The following is an 18,950-nucleotide window of genomic DNA, read 5'->3' on the forward strand; positions in this document are numbered from 1 at the left end:
TTGGACAGCTTGACAGCAACAATACCTAAAAAATGTATAGGCCTATATAAAAAATCTGAAATAAACCAGAAATGGACAAACAATAGTCAAATAACAAAATGTATTCCAAAAACATTTGCAAATACAAGTTACACATAAAAAAGACATTTCTTAATGCATAAAACAATGCAACTTGGCCATCCTAAAATGTATCCTAAATATATTTGAGTCTCCACCCCCTTTGTTTATGATATACATGCCAGCATGTTGCCAAATTTAAAAGTGAGAGCAAGGTTAACAGCAGTGTGTGTTTCCATTTGACGTATCCCTGTCAAGACACTAACAGTGCTGCTAGCCTCAGAACTTCAGAGTCACGTCCCTCCCACAGTCACGTCTGACCCTTGTGATGTCACGGGCCAAAGGGGTCCTTTCAGGATGCGTTGTCATGGAAACCCAGTGAATGGACATCAGATGGTCTGCAGTCCATCTAAGCGTATACACGGCCATTTCGAAAAACATCTGGATTTGCTCACAATGTGACTTTCAGGCCTTTGCTAAATCTGTTGTGGTATAGAGAGAGGCAGGAAGCACAGCCTTGAACAAGCTGTCTGCAGAAACATCACAAAGGGATGTTGTATTATGGTCAAGGTAGAATGCACGGAAGATCCAAAACATACAGTAGGTCTTTGGGTTAAGGGATGGATGGACTTGAATCCCATGCAAAAAGTATGAGCTAGTGAGCTGCGTGCGTGAGCATTTAAGTGCGTTAAGATGTCCATAATGCAAACCTCATGAATTGATCTCTCAGGGAAAACAATAATGTTTTATTGGATGAACAAATTGTCAAAACCGTCATACATGAACTTCTACTTTTTCAAAAAATGAAAACCAGAACGGTACGAAACACCCTAGTAACAAAAAACAGCTACAACTATCCTGCGTTGGTTATGACGGTGGAATCCACACCTTTTTCTTGATCTGATACAGACTAAATCGGAATGTTCAGGGCAAATACAAAAACTCCAGCGATTGTTCTCACTCATTTCTAATCAATCCTGTCATAACCCAACGTTGGCAAACCCGCGGCTTGAAATCTTCCGTCCACCGTCGACGCCGTGCCCCAGTTCTGACGATGTAGTCAGAGTTCGCTCCCGATTGTTAACTCAACCTGATGACGTCATATTTCTTTGGACGCGGGTCTCTCAGAGGCCTCGGAAGCAGCTCTTCCTCGTCCACCTGGGTGACCAGCTCCTCGGCCGTATCCATCCCCGCGCCCGTTTCGTTCTGGTCGGTGCCTGAATCTGCCGTGCCCGGTTGCCGTTCCTTGTCCTTGGGGCACTCTCCATTGTATGTCTTGACATAATTCTCCACCTGCCAGCCCCTGAACTCCGGAGGCTCGGCGCAGACCAGGCCAGTGTAGGCCACTCCAGGGTGATGCTTCAGCCAGTAGATCAGGTAATGGATGTTGTAGTCGCAGACCCAGGGGTTGTCGCCAAGATTCATTTTCCTGAGAAAGTACAGGTCCTCCAAAACTCCGTACGGAAAGTAGTGCAGGCTGTTGTTGGACAGGTCCAGCTCTTGCAAGTACAGGAGCCCGGCGAACGCAGCTGAGGGGGGACATGGGAAAATGTAGAAAGTTGGGTTAGAGTTTAGTTTGTTGGTTGTAGTCAATGGATGATGGAACAACTTCTGGTGTTTTGTTGAGGCTGGTCGGGTTTCGTCATCCTCATCTGGATGTGATTGGTTTCTTTCTGTGCTGAGTTAGGAGCGTATAAGCCAGTTGCTGGCGGAGGGCATTTCAACAGGGTTAGTGCTAGCCCTACCCAAGGAAAACACTTGCCTAACCCTAACGTCAACTCATATGTTAACTGGTTTATATTCTTGACTAAAATGTGATCACTTCAGACAACCTCTCATGATTTGGTTAGTCATTCTCACTAAGACCTTATGTTAAAGACACATAAATCATGTCACAATTTGTAGAAATGTATGAAAACAGCCTTGAAACAGCCAAAAATTAAAATCTGCCAAACTAAATCCTCATTCCTAATTTGACCTCTTTCTTGGTTGAAGGACCCAAATCTCCTTATGACCCTGCTTCCAGTTTGCATAATACCAATCACTCACACATACCACAATGTTTTTTTCTTTGACCTGTTTTTGCAGTAGGCTTAGTCAAGGTCTCTCAGGGTTTGACCAAATCTGGTCTGAAGCAAAACTCCTCATATTTTATAACGTTACAACATAATAAAATTAACAACATTCATTACTATCCCTTGACCCTGCTTTTCACCTTTGTAGGATTCGAGTTAGTCAGAATCAAAAGCTGATCAACAGATTCGCTTCGGCATTTGCCAACTCCTTTATCATTCTCTAGAAATTCAAGCTCCTCTGTTTTCCAGTCATATTCATTAATCATTATAAATCCTTCAACAGGTGAGCCTTTGCTAATACGTGCAGCATGTGTTGCGGAACATGTCACCAACAGCAGTGCTGTAAAACATTAGGGACAGCTCCACTCCTCACCTGTGGCGATCTGATCCAAACTGTTGCTGCTGAGGTTGAGGAGCTTCAGGTCTCTGGCAGCAACAAATTCATTGGGCCGGAGATGAGTGATACTGTTTCTAGACAGATCCATCTTCACAATGTCTGAAGGGAGGTCCGAGGGGATGTTCTTCAGCTCTGAAAAGAGGGACAGACAGAGAGAGAGAGATAAAAGGGAGAAAGCAAGGGAGAGAAGGTAAAACTGATGTTGGTGAAGAGAGATATGAAGGTTAGGGGCAGGTCAAAAGCTTTTCTAAACATTCCAGTTGCAAAGTCATATTATTGTGAGAATTGATGACTGGATAACCAGTAATTACTCTTTTGTTGATACTGGATGGATATATACTCTGTTATATCAGTTGATTATAGCTTGTTCATTATTACAGGGGATCCACATGGACAATAGTACAGACAATAATGCCAAAATGTTTTTGCACTACTTGACACTTTTGATCTCACTCAACATGTGAAAGAGCGTACACAAACAAGGCCACATTCTAGATCTGGTTCTCTCTAAAGGTCTCAATATTTCCTCTGTAATGGTTAAAGACTTGGCCTTGTCTGATTAAGAAAAGATACATTAATGAGAGTACCAATGCTCAGTTAATGGAGGCCATAACTATCTCTCCAACAATAAGTGCTGAGTCAGTTGATGTACTCCTGGATCAATTTAATGCCAAAATATTGAATGTCATGGATCGTGTTGCACCGGTAAAGGTGAAGAAAACTATGAGGTAAGGTGGTGCTGAAAAGAGAATGTAGGAAAGCGAAAACTAAACTTCAAATTCACTATGACATCTATAAACAAAGCCTTGGGAGCTTCAACAATGAGTTACGCAGGGCCAGACAGCAACATTTATCAGGAATGATCAACAAGAATATCAACAATACCTGCACTCTATTTGTCATGGTCGACAAGCTTACAAACCCAATAAAGCAAATAGCATCAGAACTCATGTCCAGTGTGAAATGTAATGAATTTGCATGTTTCTTTAGTGGAAACATTTTAAGTAATTAGACGGACCATCAGAACTACACAGTCTAACAAGGACTCTGTACCGTCACCACAACCACCAAGACATAACTTGGTTATTATGTCACAATTTAATACAATTGATCAAAAATCCATAGAAGAGACAGTTCGACATCTTAAAGCTTCCACATGGTGTCTTGACACACTGCCATCAGACTTAAAAAAAACAAAATGTACTCTATAAAAGTTAATAGCTCCCTGCAATCAGGCATTTTCCCAACATCTCTAAAAACAGCTGCCATTAAGCCCCTATTAAAAAAGAGTTGGTTCAGATCTTATCTAGATGGCCGGAGTTACTTTGTCACCATTAGTAATCATGAATCTGAAAGGGGGGCTATGACATGCGGAGTTCCCCAGGGATCAGTTCACGGACTACTTCTGTTCAATCTTTATATGCTACCTCTGGGCCACTTTGTACAGAACAACAACATTACCTACCTTAGCTATGCAGATGATACTCAAATACATATGGCTCTCGGACAGTATGACAACAGCTCAACAGACTCTCTGTGTCACTGTACAAAGCACATAAATACCTGGATGAAACTAAATTGTCTACAATTAAATCAAGCTAAAACAGAGATTGTTGTGTTTGGCAACAAAAATAAAATAATTAGTATTAGTAAAGAGCTGGATTCTCGGTCCCTAAAAACCAGGGATCAAGTGCTTAATCTTGGTGTTCTGATAGATTCAGACCTCACATTTAACAGTCATATCAAAGCGGTCACCAAAACAGCATTCTATCATCTTAAAAATATAGCCAGAATCAAGGGCTTGGTGTCCCAAAAAGACCAAGAGAAGCTAATCCATGCTTTTATCTCTAGTAGGGTTGACTACTGTAATGGCCTCTTAACTGGACTCCCCAAAAAGTCTGTAAAACAGTTGCAGCTCCTTGAGAATGCTGCTGCTAGAATGTTAACAAAGACCAAGAGAACAGCGCACATCACTCCAGTTATTAAATCTTTGCACTGGCTTCCAATCAGTTACAGATTTTTTAGTGGTGCTTTTAGTTTATAAATCACTGAATGGTTTAGGCCCTGAATAAATTTCTGATATGTTTGAAGAATATAAACCGAGCAGGGCTCTTAGATCCATGAACTCAGGTCAGCTAGTAAGGTAGATTCCAAACTAAACATGGAGAAGCTGCGTTTAGCGGTTATGCTGCACACAACTGGAATAAACTACCAGAAGATCTAAGACGTGGCCAAAAAAAAATTTAATCCAGGTTCAAAACACCTCTTTTCACGTGCCTATGATTTTATTACTATGTTTCTTTTGATGTTTTCATCTGAGTATTTGTTTTTATGCTATTATATATTTATATATATATTTTTCTTTGTACAGCACATTGAATTGCTTCTATGTATGTTGTGCTATATGAATAAACTCGCTTGCTTGCACTCTAAACATTTCAAAGACGTTTTAGAATAGTGCTAAGCATAGCAGTTATTCTTGTTCTCTGGTTTCCGTGGAGTCTATTGATTTGCCTTCGCCTGTTTATAAGACAGACAGCTGCTCACATATCATGACAGCGTTGAGGCGTCAATCATCCTTACCAGTCATTTTGTAAAGCTAATAGGCCTACCAGTAATGCAAATGTAGTATTCACAATCAATAACGTTTAGTTGAGATAGCCATAACATGGAAAACATTTTGTTTTGTGTCTCTTTGAAGCTACTCTATAGACACAAGTGTTTTGAGTAACACTGTTTACAGACTCCGATGAACCCTGGTCAAAAAGTAACACACTCGATATAGTGCAATTTGAAATGCATGCCAAGATGTTCCCTCTTTGTCTACAAAGTCCTATTTCCAGACAGCTCAGTTTGCTTTGCTGCCCAGGGTTGAGGAACGTGCAAATGTTCTGGAGGGAAAACTTTTCCCGGGTTACCATCCTGTTTTTCAGATTCCAGCGGTCATCAGCGATGCGTCACCACAATTTCACATTAAAATTTTAGTAATTTAGCAGATGCTCTTATGCAAAACAACTTAAGAGTAGACTAAATGCAGGCATTTTAAAAGAGATAGGGAAAGCAACTAGAGCTTAGTAGCGAGTGCATTCTAACCAATTAATAAGCTATAGGCAAAAATATGTGCTGGAAAGAAGACCATACACATAATAAAAATCAAACATAATCAACAAAGTTAACAAAATACAACAGATAACAGAAGTGTGGTAGCAGTGGAACTATTTCAGGTACTCTATGCTAAGGGAGTTCCCTGATATGTTCATCTGTTTCCTTCAAGTTAAATGTCACCTGTACCTGTACAAACATGCATATAGACAGCAGCGCCAGCGAGGATGTTGTAGAAATGGAAACCGTCAACTTCAGAAGCCTTTTGAAATGCCGGCAACAACAGGATGATGGAACGTGGGGGGCGGATACACCTGCCGAATCCACGCGGTCAGCTCCCATTATTTTGACAAATGACAATGTAGCATCGACAAGTGATGTTTGCAGCGAGGCATCCAGCGGTAAGAACATTTTACTTTTAAATGTCACTTTTTTTTTTATACTTTAGATGATTTATGGATAATGTCAGCATTCAAATACACACTTTTTCCATTTGTGAAAATAGCTAGTTAGTTGGTAACATTGTTTGTTTTCAAGTTACTGGGTCAGGTCACTTGTAAAGCGGGCCAATGTTTCAAGTTATTTACTGTAGCTATATAGCTAGCTACTGTAGCTAGATAGTTCTGTAACTTCACTGTGTTTCATAACGACAGATATATAAGTAGTTACATGTTTAAATTTGCTTTGAGTAAAATTAGAGCCTTACTGATTTCTTTCCAGAGTACAATCGTTTTTTTAAAGGATGCGAGGTATACTCTGTAAATGGGAAACATGCAGGTGAGTGGAACGACCGTGACCGAAGTGATTAGGAGTTTTATTTTATTTATTTATCTTTATTTGTGTCATTGAAATCAAATCTATTCATTTTAAGAGTTGATTTTGTATGGAGCTTGAATGCTTGGGAAATTGTTTGTCTGATCATGTTGGCAAGTCTATGCACATAATACAATAATTTTAGACCTATATATTGATATGGGCTTTTAAGAATTTTGAGTTTGGATGTTATAAACATGTGAAACAAAGTAGTTTTGGTGTCAAACTTAAACATTAGATGCTGTTAGTAAGCTAATAGGCCTACCAGTAATGCAAATGTAGTATTCACAATCAATAACGTTACTTAACGTTTAGTTGAGATAGCCATAACATGGAAAACATTTTGTTTTGTGTTTCTTTGAAGCTACTCTATAGACATTGTAAGTGGTTTGAGTAATACTGTTTACCTATGTTAATGTATTATTAGAAAGCATATACAGCACAGATGAAGGAACTGAGGCGCTGGGGTTTGACCGATTTGGTCATTATTCACCTTGGAATAAAGTCAACAAACAATAATGGATTATACACTTTTTAACAAGCAACATTTATTAACCAAATCTCCCTTCCTCTGAACAGCATACGCTGAAACATGTTGATTTCAAACTCAAACAATATGTTTCTATGAAACACGCACGGTTTTGCAACTGTGCTCCGTTGAAACCAAAAGGTTGAATGTCTAATCTACTATTACAGACAGCAGCTTGTTACAGATGAGATAACCTCTGTACTTTACATGAAAGCATTCTGGCCCCCACACACAAACACACACGCTGTTCTGTAGGCCTGCTGGAGTAAGCGGTCACGTTTGTCCATACCCCCTGCTCGTTTACAGAAACTTACCCATTTTCATATTTGTCCTCCACGCTATATTAACCACCCCCCCTCCCAAATAAAAATATGGCCAACAAACCATTAAAGACAAAAGAACTGTGAGAGTTGATTCTCTCCAGACTGAAAAAACATCTTAGTTAAAGTCTTATTTTATGATCTGCTGGAGCTCAACAAGGGTTTACCCTGCAAAGTCTTCCACATTAGGTTAATGTATTCTGGGAGCCATAGGTTTAGGTCGTAAATATGCCCTGCAACATAGGTATAACGCAAACCACTGCTGAGGAGGAAAGTATAATGGACAACCACCACCAGACTCACTCCCACTCGGCCAGAGGCAGACTGGCCATCTGGAATTTGGGGAAAATGCCATATGGACTTTTCCTTTTTTAGCATAGCATGCCTGTTAAACACAATCTGCCATCAGATACCTTATTAGTGTATTTGTATTTAGATAAGGCTGGCTCTGCCTCCCACACCGTACCTCTGATTTATTAGATAAATCCCCACAAAAAGCCTCACAACTGAGAGAGAGAGAGAGAGAGAGATCGGAGAGAGAGAGATTGACCGGAACGAGAGACTGAAGGGGGAGAGAAAGAGAGCGAGACCAGGAGGTGAGAGAGACAGAGGCCAATGGGAGAGAGAAAGATAGAGAGACAGAGCGGAGGAAAAAAACATGGCAGTAGGAGAACCAGTAGGACCTTCTGAGGTTCAGATAAAGGGTTGCTTATAAAAGCAAAGGGAAACTGTTGCTCCCACTTGAACAGGGGTTCTAGAGGACAGAGAGAGCTGTGTTCCTGCTTCTTCCATGTTCAACTATAGACATAGAACTAATAGAACACACCCGGAGGCTCTAATATTGAATTCAAAGAAAATGCCAATCTATTCATTTCATTTTTATGTGATTAATCCTGATAATGGCCTCACTGTCAAATGGACAGGGACAGTATATCATTATATTACGCTCATTCATCATCACATTGGGCCATGTCGAAAATATACGGGGGAACAAAACAGCACAGTCCAAGCCAGTTCTTATCTATTTTAGTACCGAGAGACCATTCATGTCATTATTATGGACGTAGACTATTTTTCCGCAGTGTTGCACAGAAACAAAGCACTGAAAACACGAGCGCAGAAAAAGACAAGCACTTTCCTCACAGCACGAGCTCCCAAAACGATATTCAATTGGTGCTTTATGGTTCCTGGTCAAGCAACTGTATGAGGAACTACTCTGCAACGGTTTCTTCGTGGACGTTAGTGTGTGGCGACAGTTCAGATGTGGCGGTTCCACTCAGTTCCACAGAGGCTGAGCCAGATGTGAGGTTCTGGATGGAAGACAGGAATGAGAATTTACCACTTTCCCATGGTCCCCTTTTGTCTCAATTTACAGGTTTCCACGGTTTCTACGCTGCAAGCCCATCGCTATGAAGGGCTTTTGGTTTACTGTCACGTCTACCGCATGCTGATTCAGTGATGTAGCAGAGAACCCGATTTAGAAACCAGTCATTATCCACCAAGGCCCTGGTTGCAACTAAAAGCCACTCTCTTCTCCACTCTGCTGAATCAGGCCAATTCTGTGAAATCAGGCCAATTGCTGAAAAATGGCCAGCGAATTTTGATAAATATAGTGACACATTAGCAGAAGAGCAAGGCAGGTTTCCCAGGCTCATACTAAGACTTCTCCTGGATTAAAAACCATTTTCAGTGGAAATGTATCTGGTCCCAATGAACAGGCACAAACCCCCATATAAATCACTGTAGTTTCTGAAGAAAAACACTAAACTTGATTGTCCAAGAAGGAAATTCACTCCAAGAAGTTTACACCCAGGTTGTCCAGCCTTATTCCAGGGAAGCTACCGCCCCGCACGTTCCCTCTCCAACCCTAATCTAGCACACATGATTCCAATAACTAGCTGGATGTAAAAATAAATCTGGTTGGTTAAAACCAGGATTGAAGACAAAACCTACAGGATGGTACACCTCATGTGGAGACCTGGTTTACACAAGCAACTTAGCAGTGATGTGAGAGAAGCCAGCTCGAAAAGCCTAGACAAGGCTTACCTTTGCTTTTGCAGTCCAGCATAGGTTTGGGGAACATGTAGGTGTGGCACACAGAATTCACGTTGGGAGGTGGCTTGGGCAGGCGACCCGGTCCCTCCGGGGGTTTCTGGCCGGGCAGATGCCCCCCAGGGCACACCCGCTCAACCCGCACCTTCTTCAGCTTCTCCCCCCTCAGGGCCTCCGGCCAGGAACACTTGGCGTAGTTGCCTAGGTTACGGTTGCTTGGCACCTGCAGGGTTCTGACCAAGCTCTCCAGCTTGCAGCTGCAGTCCCAGGGGTTGTCGTAGAGACGCAGGTGTTGGAGGCGGGGCAGGGGCAGCAGGTGTTCCTCCGAGGCGGTCTTGATGTTGTTGTGCTGGAGGAGCAGGGTGGTGAGCTGGGTCAGCCCAGCGAAAGCCTCCTCCTCCAGCTGGGATATCTCGTTCTGCTGAAGATCCAGGCTGATCAGGTTCTTGAAACGGGAGAAGGTGTTGTCTCGGAGCACCTGGATCTTGTTGCGGCCCAGTTGGAGATGTTCGATGTCCTCCGGCCAGTGCTGCTGGACACCAGTGAGCTGCCGGTCCTGGCAGTCCAGGAACTTTTCACTGGCGTCTATGTATTCCTTGCAATCGGAGGTCTGGCGCCTGACGGCGTTGGCTCTGCCTTTGCCCCGGGCTCTGCCTGACCTGTTTTGGTCCCATCCCCGGTCTCCCTTCCTGGGCTCGACGGACCTGAAGAGCAGAAGGAGCAGCAAGGCGCTGAGCAGACGCATGCTGGAAGACGGAGGAGGACCAGGAGCGAGGAGGACAAGGGGGAGGAGGAGGGAGCGAGGAGAGTAATGTCCTTTTGAACTCAACTGGTGAGATGGCCTTGGGTAGCTGCTGGCGTCAGGGAAGCTGGTTACAGCTGTGCAGAAGAGAGAGGGAGGGTGTGAGAGAGAGAGCGAGAGAGAAAGAGTGGAACATTGACTGAGGGGAGAAAGAGTGTGTTGGAGAGGCATAGAGAAAGACACTTGAGTGAAGAATTCATAGAAGGAGGTATGGACCAGAAAGGAAAAAGTCCCTTACCGTTTTCTATCATGGTTTGGAACCATGCTATAGGATTCTTTTTGGAGATGTGTTCTTATGAAATAATTGCTTCTAATAAAATCCTACAATTAATTCCTACAAAAAATACTTACTCCTCGGTTAATGCACACGACACTCACGCCTGCCACGACAATGCAAAGTTGGCGGTATTGACTGTGACCATATCAATGTATACTAAATATCGATCATCTTTTGATTTTAGCTGATAAAAATACTGCGAGACAAATGGTGCAGGACCCTATGAAGCTAACCGGCTAGTAGCCAACAGCAATGAATGCAACGTTCCTTCCGTGAGGTGGCTAGCTGCGTCATTAACGTAATTTTATTAAAACCAACACGTTTTTATTTAAACGGTAGCTTTCTTATGTCGCGCGTCTGTGCGATATCAAGACAGCGGCGCTCTACACTGCCGTCACGTAACTACATTATAACTCAGCGCTTGTTGTGGCAGATGAAGTTCAAACCTAATGCTATCGCGCCAAGATCCTCTCACAACTATCGTTTTGGCCAAGTGTTTAGAAACAAGTCTACCCCTATCCTCCCCTCCTCTATGGAGTCAAATTGAGCTCAAATGTATTGACTGTAAGAAAAGAAAAACGTAACTGAAACATTTCCTAATATGAAAACACTCAATTCAGTCGTATGAAAATATATTCAGGCTTGGGAAAGGTGTACGCAATTATTAAATTAAATCTTACAATGTCTTCGTTCAAACACGTTTTTTCCACGTTCGTTTCTTCTTACGATTACAATTTCTTCCCAACTTGGTTTTGAGAAAACATGACTCGAACGTAGGTGGGAAGAAATTGTAATCGTAAGAAGCAAACGTGGAAAAAACGTGTTTGAACGATCAGATGCGAAAATCCATTTAAAGATTTTAGCATACACTTTTCCCACGCTTGAATCTATTGCTTCATATGATTTAATTTAGTTTTTTCATTTACGTTTTTCTTTTCTTACAGTCAATACATTTGAGCTCAATTTGGCTCCCTACTCCTCTTCTATACTCCAACATCCTCTCCTACTTTAACTCCCGTCTTCAAGTAAAACCTAGTGGCTGTCTGACCTTTATAAGCCTGTTTTCTTCGTTTCAATAATCTAATAGTATCTCTATTCATTTTCTCTCTCTCTCTCTCCCTCCCTCTCCCTCTCTGCCTCCTCTCTCTGTTGTTTGCAGTCAGTGATTAATATGTGTACTGGCCCAATAGGCTTTACTGAGATCCTTAACCACTGGTGCAAAGGTACTGTGTGGCGGGTGGTGTTATGAGTCCCATGGGTGGTGTCATGCCAGGGGGTTGTGGGTTCGATACCCGTGTGCTTATTTTTTAAGCACTTCACTACTGTTAGTCGTTCTGGATCAGAGTGTCTTGCTTAATGACAAACAGATAATGTTTAAAGGGTGCATCCAAATGTGTCCAGGAAATAAGCTCGAGGGGACATCAGGCCGGCAGCCTCAGTGGTTCTTTTCTTGGGGCAACGGCATTTCCTCAGGCTGCATTTATAATCCTTCAGTCACGTTATTAAACCAAACCGAGCGTCCGCGTTCATGGTCTAACGACGATGACAAATTCACAGTAACCCAACACTATATTCTGTAGCAGTTGTCTGGCTGTAGTGCGGTGCGTGCCTGTGGGTGATCGCGCAGTGGGTTTCAACCCCCAGCAGGGAAGGTTCCGGTACAGAAAGGTGACTCATTAATCCCTGCCGTGATGGAAAGCAGCAGCCAGTTCAGCTGAATCATCCAGACACCACTGCAGCCATCCACACTGGAAACCACAGCGAGAGACGGAGAACTGGTGATGTAAACACCCCTGACTTCTTCGGTTGGAGTACACCTCGCGCTAATGTACACCCTGGCAGCCCCACACGTAGTTCGCAGATGGCAGTGAGAGCTGAGAGTCTCAATCTATCAACTCGCTACAACGACCAACTCCATTGGAATCTGTTCCCTTTGGGGCGAAATGAGCTGACTTGCTGACTGATGGGATTAGTCTCTCTCTGCGTTAGCGCAGTTAGCACTGTGGCAATGGCCCTGCCAGAGTACACACACTCTCCCACATCCAGACCACATGGTCAAGGCCTGGGCCTCCGGTCCTTCCTAAACCCCATCCGGTCCAGGGCCCGCTTCTGGCCCCCCTCTGGCCCACCTCCAGCCGACGCCAGGACCGTAGAGCGCTGGTTCCAGTGCTCTATTTAGATCAGCTTTGGTTGGCGTGTGACTGGAGCTTTGGGGGCGGTTGTGGGTGTGTCGGTAAGTGTTATGTAAAGACTGTTCTGCCGGAGCTCCAACACTGCTCTGGCTCACTCTGTAAATGTTTAGCTGCGCACAGACCTGAATGCTCGCAGTCTCTCTCTCCCTCTCCCTCGTTTTCTCCCTCTCTTTTTCTCTCTCCCTCTCCCTCTTTGTCTCTCCCTTTCTCCTTTTTTTTCCTCTTCATCTCTTCCTCATTTCACGAGTCACCAGTCATCATTCCGTGCCCTGGTCAGAGTTTAATCAATAACCTCAGTTTTATCTGCTGTTAATGTGCCACTGAAATACTACATTTCCCAGATGTTTTGTGGAACAGGTGTGCTGTGTTATTTAATTTTATCGTGTTTATTAACATTTCAAATGCATTTCAGAATGCATTCCCGGTCCTTCACCTGGGTTTTCACCAAGCCTACTATGAAAAGTGACTGAATAGAAAATGTATAATGTAACCAAATGTGTATTGAGTAAACCATAACATATTTCTTTATATAGCAGCATCTTGTTTGTTGTGAAACTTACTTGGCAATAAAACTAATTCTGATTCAGATTTTTCTTTTGAAGCTTTTAAAAGGCAAAATGATCTATGTCATTACATACTCATGCATTCTGGACAGGGTTAATGAATATGCTGGAACTAGGGGCAGACAGTTGTGGGTTCTTATCCCTGAGCCGATAAGGTGAAAAACCCCTAATGTTCTGTCACATTTTTGGCCCTAATACTGTAAGTTAACCCAAATAGATTTCAGGTCGTTGATGTAAATAAGAACATATTTTTAGCATACTTACCTTGTAAAAGAAAAGTAAAAAAAACAGTGAAAAATAAGAATAACTGTCTGACTTCCATTCCTGACCATTGCCTCATGGGTAATATGCTAACCTCTGTCCCTGACCATTGCCCCCTGTGCTTAGAAACTTACCTCGATCCCTGGCCAATACTCCAGTGATAACACTCTGACCATTTCCCAGCAGAAATAAGCTAACGTCTATCCCTTTTGTAGGAGCTTGACAATATCAGTGGGGTGATTATGTAACCAGAGTGCACATTATATATATATATATATATATATATATATATATATATATATATATATATATATATATATATATATATATATATAAATGACCCTTCTAAGGTGACTTTCGTTTTGATGTTACAGATCACACACGGCCTTAGCAGCACATGGCAAATCATGGGCACTCAAGCTAAAATTCTACTGCAAAGATAGGAAGTGGAAATATCTTTCTAGGACCCACATTAACATACAGTTTATCAAATTCAATTACGAAAACAGAATTTGTAGACACGAACCAGATAATTTGAGAGGGATTTTTCTCTATATTGCTTACAGCACAACGGTGGCAGGCCGGACCATTGATCATGACTGAGACAGCCTACAGGCAGACAGAAAAAGGGGCAAGAGTGCTGTGATTTACATCAACAGACGTGGAGTGGTTAGGGAGCATCACGTTCCTCTGGGTCCACATTGCCAGACAACTAATATAAACCCAGGCAGTTGTAACGTGAGCGTGTCTACCACCTCTTCCCCCTGGGAGGTTAAAAACGGCCTGTGCCACTTGGCATGGCAACTGTCCCACCTGCAGTTGCAAGGGGCTTCAGAGTGAGCTGCGATTGGTCAAGTTCATCACCGGGCCAACCTCCATATTATTCAAGATCTCCATATTTGGAGGTGCTATGTTCATGGTTGTCATTCAAGATACATTTCACACGGCCACTTACTTGCAATTAGCATTTGAGAGGATTTCTACAGATCTGGAGCTGCGGCAATAAATCCGACATGCTGGTCAAAGTGCAAATGGGACATTTAATTGACCGACACAATCTCAGGGCTGTAGGGACAGCGAGACAGTACAAGCTGATACCAGGCATGGTTGGAAAGACGATCACTATACCGCTGATGGATTTACCAGACAGCTGGGGCGAAGCACGTCTCGCCCTCATTGGTGTTTCCTTGGATACAGCATTTTCCTTTCTCCCTGAATACCAAATATAGGGACCAACTGCATGCATATGGCTGACCGACAACATGCTGACCAACAAAAGACTAGAGAACGAGAGGTCCTTTAAATCGGTGATTAGCAGCTGTGACAATAACCAAACGTTATTCGGGATGTCGCTGGGAAAATGTAATCACTCAGAAATGGACGGACAGACTCTAACAGTGTTCCTTGTGATAGTTAGCCTGTCTAACAAGTTTTTTGTTTGTTTCCTATGTGGTTTATATATCCATTCGCAGGCAACCTATTATGAGGTGGCAACGATGAAGTTAGCCTGGAAGGGTCCATGAACAGGGTTGTTACAACACCAGCCAGGTCATTTCTGCCACTCCGTGTCCGTGACTCTCTGAATGTCTCCACACCACAGAATAGGGTGCAGCTGACGGAAACACAAATAAGGGAACGTCCATGGGAAGAGTCAGGGAACAGAAGGACTGTTCTGTACCGTGTTTTTATTCCCCCAGCCCCCCCCCCTCCAGAACCGACCCGGCTGCCACCCAAACCAAACTTGTGGCGAGTGTGTTCTGATCTCAGTGTTTCAGGAGTAAGCTGTGGTCACGTCCAAGATCCTGACTCTAGGCCCTAAATGGCATTCTGTCCATCATATAGTGCGTTTCTGTTGACCTGGGCTCAGACAGATATGGTGCCCCTGTGCCCAGTCACAAATGTGGTGCACTACATTAAGAGGGCGCCGTTTGGGGCACACCTTGAGAGTCTGGATCTGTTCCTCATAGCTAGACAGCTACCCTACTCAGCCATAACATTCATCAGCACGCTCCTCAGAGAACGCCGACAGCAGGACTTAATTAAAAACATTTCAACTCACTGAGGGGCAGGAAGCGGGAAGCCTTGAAAGAAAGAACAAATCTTAAATCCATCTACCGGAGGGACCTCTGATATGTTCACGCTGTTCTTACTCTTCCAGAGAAATCAAGTGAAAACTAAAAATTAAAAAGATGAAGACAAGCCAGATAATTCCCTCATTGCTACAGCCAGGCAATGTTTTCTGTGGTGTTTCCCGTCTTGGCTTTACGGTCGCATTCCAATCCTGGAGGGAACACTTATACTGCAACGTGCACAAAACGCAAATCCTTAAAACATTGTGATTCTCTTCCTTGCGCTTTCTCTCTCGCCGGTGTTTCAAATAAGTGCATTCGAGCGTCAAACACATTCAGGGTGATTATCTTGAGAAAAAGCTGTGACAGCGAATTTTTACCAGAGCGCTCTTCACCACATTCTCAGACAAAAAGACTGTGGTGATTGCATTGGAATGCGGCCAGAGACATTAAACCATTATTGCAACTAACTGCACTACTTCTCGCAAGATAAAAGTTTTAACTTCAGAAGAAAAAAAAATGTATTTGAAAATTGCCCTAAAACATGAAAAACCTATTGGGAATCAGATCAAGTATGCTCGTCTAAAACGTCTTACTTTGCAGAATTATGCAAAACGACAATGTGCTGTTCTGTTTAGGACAGAGTTTGTGCTACTGCACATTAGTGCAGTTTATCTCCGTTACACCACTGACTGATTTAATCTGTTTCATTGTAGTATTGTACCGCTGTCGACAGAAAAAGAGAGGGAGATATAGTTTCTGGTACCTCTGGGGAGAGAAAGAGACTGACGGGTTTCCCGGTTCTTCACTTGGGCTCTGGTCTGTCCCGCGTGTCGCGCTCTTTGTCCAGTTATGGAGGGTTTATACTTTGGATTTCCGCCGGCCTCCGCTACCTCGCTTGTCGCCAGTCCCTGCCCGGCCTCCAATCCCTGTCCTGCCTGCCTCTCAGGCTGTGAGCGAGCTGCCTGGGTGCAGCCGTGAGCAACGCTCAGTCAGGCTCCTTCTGGTATTGAATTACACGGCACAGTTATTTTACTCGGCGCAGACAGACGAGTAGAGAATGGCCCGCGTAGATGGATGGTGTCGAGTAACTGGCGCTCCTCCAGCCAAGCTACTATGTTCTGTTCTTATGTAGCCTTGTGTCAGTCAGGCTGTTTGGTGGAGATAGAAAAGGGGGAGGAAAGGTTCGTACATGAAGTCTTGGCTGTGTTTTCCAAAACAAACTCTTCCCAAACAATCTGACACGGTCTTGAAGATAATTTCAGATGTTTTATCTCCTTGACTATGCGTACTGTAATCATCAAATGGGTTTGTGTAGCCTACTCCGTGGACATGCCGCGTACCACGTGACTTATCCTACTGGTATAGATATAACGTAGGTCCTGTACTGTACAATTTCTACTGACTTTCTTTGTACAGTATTTTTTATGTTAACTTCTGTTAAAAGTCTTTCTGGGGTCCATGACATGGGTACAAAGCATCGCCACGTATGAAGGAATGTAATTGATTACTCACAAGTGCCTTCTGCTAACCTTTGGAATTTGTAACTGTTCAAGACGGTGTACCTGAATCCACTCTGGTGGTTGGCCATCACCTTGAGGCATGTTTTATGGGCTGGGTAACACGAGACAGCTTTAATGAACATATGACACACACACACACTCACACACAGCTTGTTTTATATTTTATAGAACTGGGCACCATTTGCAAAGCTTCAACTCCCTTTGATGCGTCAGGTTGTAAGAGCTATTAGACCGTCCAGTAATGAATTATGCACAGGACTCGTGGACCTTCTGCTAACATCAATCGCAAGTGTGGAAAAAATGACATAAGATTATTTGAACTGGATCAAATTTGAATAAATGTATTGTATGTAAGGTTCGCTTTATCAGTGTTTTATTAGCTGTTTAAGTATGGATAATTCTTTTTAAATTGGCAGGACATTCATTTAATATGTGAAATTCTAATAGCACGGCAATAGAGTGGACATTAACCATGGCAAAGGTTTTCTACTTACGTGAGGAAATATTTAAATGGACTTTCTGTCATCTTGGCACAACTGCCATCTGCACTGATACAGATTCATTAGGTGCTATAAACCGTTGACCTAACATAGATGAACATGGAGAAGACGGCAAGGACACTGAAAGCTGGCCTGCCTTCACGGTACTCGGTACCATTGAATGGGTTCCGTTGTAGTATGAATCTCCCGGCAGGAAACCCAAAACTCCCACTCTCTGCTGCGGCCAGTAAAAAGCTAGCAAGGTTCCAAGCTCCCATTCAGAAACAGCAGAATGTTTCCCTCGGTGTTTTACCATAGAACGTCTCTTCAACATTAACTGTGATTGCGGTGAATTACTGTCTGTATTCCGACAGCAGAATATACAACATCCATCAGAAGTCCCAGCGTGGCCCAGTGGTGTTACTACTGCTTTGCCGCACAACCCGTGTCACTGCACTCAATCATACGGCAAATTATATTCTGAGAATATGTTCATTAACACGCCAAATAAAATTCTGTGTACAGGTATGTGTATGTTATTACACCAAATTATATTCTGAGGGCTTGCACATTATACACTAAATGGTATTCTGAATGTGTGAGCATTATTACACCAAATTATATTCTGAGAATGTGTTCATTATTACACCAAATGATATTCTGAGAATGTGTTCATTATTACACCAAATGATATTCTGAGACTGTGTTCATTATTACACCAAATGATATTCTGAGAATGTGTTCATTATTACACCAAATGATATTCTGAGCTAAATGGGTGAAAAACCACAGAAGTGGTTTCAGGACAGTAGTATTCAAATCATTAGTATCAAAGCCAGTTCCACTCCATTTTTCCATTGCAGCCCACTAATCAGAGACTTAACCTTCTTTTCATCATCATTAATTGCTCCCACCTGGTGTCCCAGGTCTAAATAAGTCCCCGATTAGAAGGTTGCAGTGAAACAATGGAGTGGAACTGTCTTCAAGTCCAGATTTGAATACCCCTGCACAAGGATTTGCCAAACTTTAAGGTACATTTCTCAATATTGGGGCCCAAACATACTTACTGTCCTTGTTATATTACTCAGGTTAGGTTCCCCTGTTAGTTTTTGAATATTTAGACCTTTAACTGACATTTTATCCACTTTCCCGTGAAACCTTTCACAGTTGAGATGCACTTTCAGAATTGCGTTTTGCTATCAGCAACAGTGTGGGACATTCATGCATAAGTTACTAATGTGTGCGCATTTCTGTGTTTATAATTTACATTTAAAAAGTCCCCAAATCCCCCCAAAGTTTATTTCTCGTAGACTGCAATGTGTAAACATTTATGCTATGTTTAGGTTTTCCTAAGAGAATATAGTCTCTCTTTCCCTCTCTCTTTGTTCAGTTACTGAGAAGGATTATTTAATGTATTTTTATTTTTTTTCCTGTTATTT

At 42.7% G+C, this 18,950-nt stretch overlaps 1 protein-coding gene across 6 annotated transcripts; it reads right to left on the minus strand.

The window, feature by feature from the left end:
* Positions 1-86: 86 nt before the first annotated feature.
* lrrc17 (leucine rich repeat containing 17) lies at positions 87-17,655 on the minus strand. 6 transcript variants are annotated; one of them, XM_029114535.1, is made up of 4 exons: positions 17,527-17,655; positions 9,340-10,224; positions 2,506-2,661; positions 87-1,586 (listed from the first exon to the last, which is right to left on the minus strand). In XM_029114535.1, the coding sequence occupies exons 2-4, from the start codon at positions 10,088-10,090 to the stop codon at positions 1,138-1,140; spliced, it is 1,356 nt and encodes a 451-aa protein (XP_028970368.1). In that variant the 5' UTR covers positions 10,091-10,224; positions 17,527-17,655; the 3' UTR covers positions 87-1,137. The 6 variants fall into 6 exon arrangements, with proteins under 6 accessions (XP_028970368.1, XP_010893450.1, XP_010893448.1 ...); XM_010895148.4 differs by lacking the exon at positions 17,527-17,655 and adding an exon at positions 16,276-16,640; XM_010895146.5 differs by lacking the exon at positions 17,527-17,655 and adding an exon at positions 15,500-15,938.
* Positions 17,656-18,950: the final 1,295 nt, after the last annotated feature.

The sequence above is a fragment of the Esox lucius genome, chromosome 18 (assembly GCF_011004845.1).
Source record: "Esox lucius isolate fEsoLuc1 chromosome 18, fEsoLuc1.pri, whole genome shotgun sequence".
NCBI lineage: Eukaryota > Metazoa > Chordata > Actinopteri > Esociformes > Esocidae > Esox > Esox lucius.